The following is a 4,627-nucleotide window of genomic DNA, read 5'->3' as shown; positions in this document are numbered from 1 at the left end:
AATAAGGGGAAAAGGGGAGGGAGGGAAGAATGGGAGGACACAAGGGATGGGATAACCATTGAGATGTAACAAGAATAAATTAATAATAATAAAAATTTTTTTAAAAAGATGAGTGCATAACTGTGTGTTTAAGACACTTCTCTGCTGCATCATTAGTTCATGGTGTGCTCACCTGTTAATGGACCATTAGCTGTCTTCCAGTTGGGACCATTCCAAATAAAGCTGCTATGACCCTGTTAGTCTCTCCTGTGTGTCAATATCCAGGTATCAAAGCCTGGGTGTCTTGTTTCTGCCTGTGAGATTTCCCTTCTAGACATGATGGCACAGCGATATCGACAATAAAAGAGCATGGTACTTACATGTCCCAAGAGCAGGAGCATACATCATGCATCATGCCACACAGAGAGAGCCTCGTGAGGGACCAGTGTTGATTAGGAGCCCCGCCCCCCAAAAAACCCAAGTAGGAAGCCTCATTCTTTGTTTGGGCATTCCATGGGCAGAGAAAACAGTGTTAGGTTTTACTGGTTTGGATAATCCCAACCAGTTTCAGATTATAATCATGCCTGGTGGTCCTAGGCTGTGGTTTTGGAAAAATACTGACTTGGGTGTTAAAGCTCAAGACCATCTGGAGTCATTGGTTTTTCACGGGCAAGCTGTGCTCCTGCTGAGGCCCATGGCTCTTTTTAAGGACCAGGCAAACTTCCTGAGGAAGCAGCACAAGCTCACCAATCAGGAAACTGACAGACAGAGCGTGCGTTGGTCAATGGTCGCGCACACCCTTTCCCTTACACACTCAAAAACTGTGTCCTGTTTGTATACCAGCAGCTGGACGCTGAGATCCTCAGTGGGCTCACTAGCACTTGCTAGGCTCCATCAGGCTTCCCAGTGTTTGCCGCTCTCGTTAGCGGCGCTATTATTTTGTACCTCCCTAATAACTAATGCTGGTCATTAATTCTTGTTTGCACTGCTTGCCATTCCTCACCTTTTTAGCTGTTTGGTTGTTGTTTTGTGAGTGAGTGTGTGATGGAGAGCACATGTGCGAGTGGAGGTCAGAGGATAGACCTTCCACACCTTATCTAAGACAGGTCTCTGCCTGTCTGACACTGCGGAGGACTCCAGGCTAGCTGGCCTACACATTTATGAGAATGCACCTGTCTCCTCCCATCTTTCCACAGAAGCGCTGGGATTATAGACATGGGCTTCCTAGTCTGGCCTTACAAAGGAGTCGAGCTCCGGGCCCTACTAACGCCCAGAAGCACTCTACCCATTGAACCTTCTCCCCGCTCACTTTCTCTCTTCTGTATTTGAGTGGCTACTCAACTCTTCTTACCAGCAAATTTCTTTTGTTTATTGTGAAGTTTTGTATGTGCTTCCCAGGCAGGGTCTCTCTATGTGGAAATTGCGACGCAGACTAGGCTGTGATGGATTGTGACATTCACAGCATCCCTGAGTCACTCCACTGCTATGACTGACAATTGAAGAACCGCAGTCCGGTGATAAAGCCCTAAGGCAGCATGTAAGGTGAGTAGCTGTGCACGTCGTTGCTGCACATTTCTCTGGTGAAGCTTGTGGCTCTTTACATGTGATTTGCCCTCAGACAACCCGCTTCTTCCAGCCTCACAAAGCTGCAGTAAGACAGGTATAGTGGCCAACTTTCAACCCAGTCCTTGGGAGGCAGAGACAGGTGGATCTCTCTCTAAGTTTGATGCTAGCCCAGTATACGTAGCAACAACAAAAAAGAAGACTACATTGGCTACTCAGGGGCAGCCACACTGCTCTTAGCGGCCACACAAGTCATTTCTCTCTCTGTCTGCAAGACTTCCTGAAGACCTCACGTGACTCCGTCAAAGCACACAGACATGGGGCACAGAACAGAGCTGCACATGTTTATTGGAACTAGCCTAATAGACTGAACTTAGAGTGGACAGGTGTCTGGATTCCAACTTGAGGAAAGAGAAGACAGGTCAGCAAGATGGCACTCGGATCAGGCATTTTGCGAAGATGAGTTGTCTTAAAACATTCAATATTTGCTATTAAATTTTAAAGCAAGAGCCATACTTTTTGCTTAGTCATCTTTGCTATGGAATGCCAGGCATTTTTCGCTGAAGGTGGTGTCTCCCTGGAAAACAAAAGGACAAAATCAGGCAGAGGTGAAGACAGGCAAGGTGCAGGACCTCAGCAGGAATCCCCAAGCACCCATGATGAGGCCGCTCCTTATCCCCGGGGATGAAATTTCTCTGCAGTGACTTCGATCTCCATCAACAGACTCTGCACCAAGGGAGCTGCAGGAGCAGCCTATGCACAGCTACCCTAACCAGGCAAGAATGAAGGGGAGAAGGTTCTAGAAGGCATGATGGGGGCTAGGTCTGCAGAGGCGATAAGATGGCTGAGTATGAATTATGGTGATGTCTACTGCACTGTGGACACCTGTCCAGCACATTGGCTGTATGACCATGTTACAAAGACATACCCTGTGTGGGTGTGTTAGAAGAAATTCTCTTTTGCATAGTGCCGTGGATTTACAGGACCTGACACTCAGACTAAAATCACGTTGGGAAACAGGGTGAGCATTGCACTGGTCAAAATATACATCACTGTAATCCAGGTATGTTGAAACAAGTGACAAATGAGAGACAAACAGAAGCTGTGGTGAGCAGGTGAACTCACTCCCTGGAGTCAGGGTGGCATTTGATCCATGGAGGGAGGTTCTGGCTGTGACTCTAACAATGCCACCGGAAGGAGGGGCTCATCTTAGACAGGGGAGTAGAGGCAAAGGAGGCTGCAGAGAAGGTGGGAAGTGCTGAGGGTGCCCTACCTTTGTGGAAGCCAGAGCAAGCACTCTCCTGTTCCACTGCCTGCCTTCCTATGGCTGAGAAATCTATGTTTAACCATGATGTGTGAGTGAAGTTTTAGAACTCGCATTGAGCAACCTGGACACTACATGCTGCATTGATATGTGCTAGGGTGGCCAAGCTTTTGGACACCTTTCTCCAGATCACCAAACACTCATTCCTGGTTGTACTGGTCTTTTGTCCACAGCATTCCACCATATACTGCATGAGTGAGTTGGGGTACGGAGGAACTTACCATGACTTTGGATTGCCAGATACCGGTCATCAGTCCTCCCTCGATGTAGCAATCCTGGATTTTATTAAAAGCCAGTTTTTCCTGCCAAGTAGGATTGAAGTCCTTAAGGATGAAATGCATTAGCGCCCTTCTTCCAAAACTTACAGAAGCAGTGACTTTATAATAGGCCTGGCATGCTTCCGCTGTAAAGACAGAAAAGCATTAAAAGACCACAGGCCAGCAGAAGTGGAGGCTCATGAACCCTTGCCACATCCACGAATGGATTAACTGACTTTAACCAAAGTCTTGCCATCCCTTGGCTGCTGTCTCCCAGATACAACAGGGTTGCCATGAGACACACAGTCCTAGCGGAAGAGGGATACGTAAGTGTACCAGCCTGCATAACTAACCTTCACATGCATCCCACACATGATGCAGCTTCCACTGGACATGCGGATGAAGGGCCCTGCATCACCATCACACCTCCGCTTCCCCATCCCACCACCACAACTGCTGCAGAAAGCTTCTAGGATCTTCTGCAGAATTCCTGCCCTGCAACCTCCCAGGGACCCCCCCCCCCAGATAAGCCTCAGGACACTGCTTAGACATCTCTATGGGAGTGAGATGGGGTGAGGAAGGGTCAGAGAGGCTGTCTGTTCCCGCTCTCACTTGTCTGGCAGCCCAGCTCTCCGGTCACCAGCAAGGTCAGCAGGAACAGTGTCCCCTTCATGGTGGAGAGTGCTAAATGCTCTTCTCGGAGCAGATCCTGCTTCCTTATAAACCTCTCAGAGCTCCAGATACCTTTGGGCAAGGACATAGCATCTGTGCATCCCCTTGACACTTGCAACCAAGGAGTGAGTATTGGAGACCCTCCCACTGGGAAGAACCAACGGCCAGAGACATCCTGATGTCATCACATTCTGGAAAGAACTGTTCATATATTTGCCAAAGAGTGGTTAGAGCTGACATTTCTAAGGAGCCCATGGGCTGAGCCAAATGCCCTGTCATCCTGTCCTTCCTGTCACCTCCACTTCCTGGTCATACACCTCCTCGCCTCTCGTGGCTCCAAGCATGTCCTCTTCAAGCGTGGAACTGCAGAGGTGAAGGAGAAGTTCTGTCACTGTAGGGAGCCATAGCCAACAATCTGTATCGTCCTGAGATCAAGCCATGAGCATAAGTGTGTGTGTCTGAGCAACTCTGGTGCCATCTGCACATCCATTTGAACAGGACCCCTGAGGACAAAAGAGACACCATCTAGGGCTCTCAGCGACTCCTCACCAGGGGAGTCCCTCAGTGTTTGCCTCTGGGGCTGATGATGTTTTCCTACCACAAATTCCCCTAAACTGCCATTCCTGCTGTCCAGGTCCTGTGTTTCTCACCTCTTATCTATCAGTAAGCATGGCTCAAAGAGGTTTAAAGAGTAGAGTCTGTGCAGTGACAACCGCCAGCAGTAGCATGAGGTTTCCATCCCTGGTACCATGAACTCTCACTTATCCACAGCCCAGAAGAGGCCACTCTGGGCAGTCTTGTGACCACAGTCAGTGCTATGTGTGTAGGCTGA

General features: G+C 48.8%; 1 protein-coding gene across 1 annotated transcript; it reads right to left on the bottom strand.

Moving 5' to 3' along the window:
• Nucleotides 1-2,065: 2,065 nt before the first annotated feature.
• LOC127202985 (androgen-binding protein homolog) lies at nt 2,066-4,169 on the bottom strand. Its single transcript, XM_051161810.1, has 3 exons — nt 3,736-4,169; nt 3,088-3,269; nt 2,066-2,119 (listed from the first exon to the last, which is right to left on the bottom strand). The coding sequence occupies exons 1-3, from the start codon at nt 3,881-3,883 to the stop codon at nt 2,066-2,068; spliced, it is 384 nt and encodes a 127-aa protein (XP_051017767.1). The 5' UTR covers nt 3,884-4,169.
• Between the last annotated feature and the right edge of the window lie 458 nt (nt 4,170-4,627).

Source organism: Acomys russatus, chromosome 19, assembly GCF_903995435.1.
Source record: "Acomys russatus chromosome 19, mAcoRus1.1, whole genome shotgun sequence".
NCBI lineage: Eukaryota > Metazoa > Chordata > Mammalia > Rodentia > Muridae > Acomys > Acomys russatus.
The sequence above is the reverse complement of the archived record's forward strand: the minus strand, read 5'-3'. Positions and strand labels throughout refer to the sequence as shown.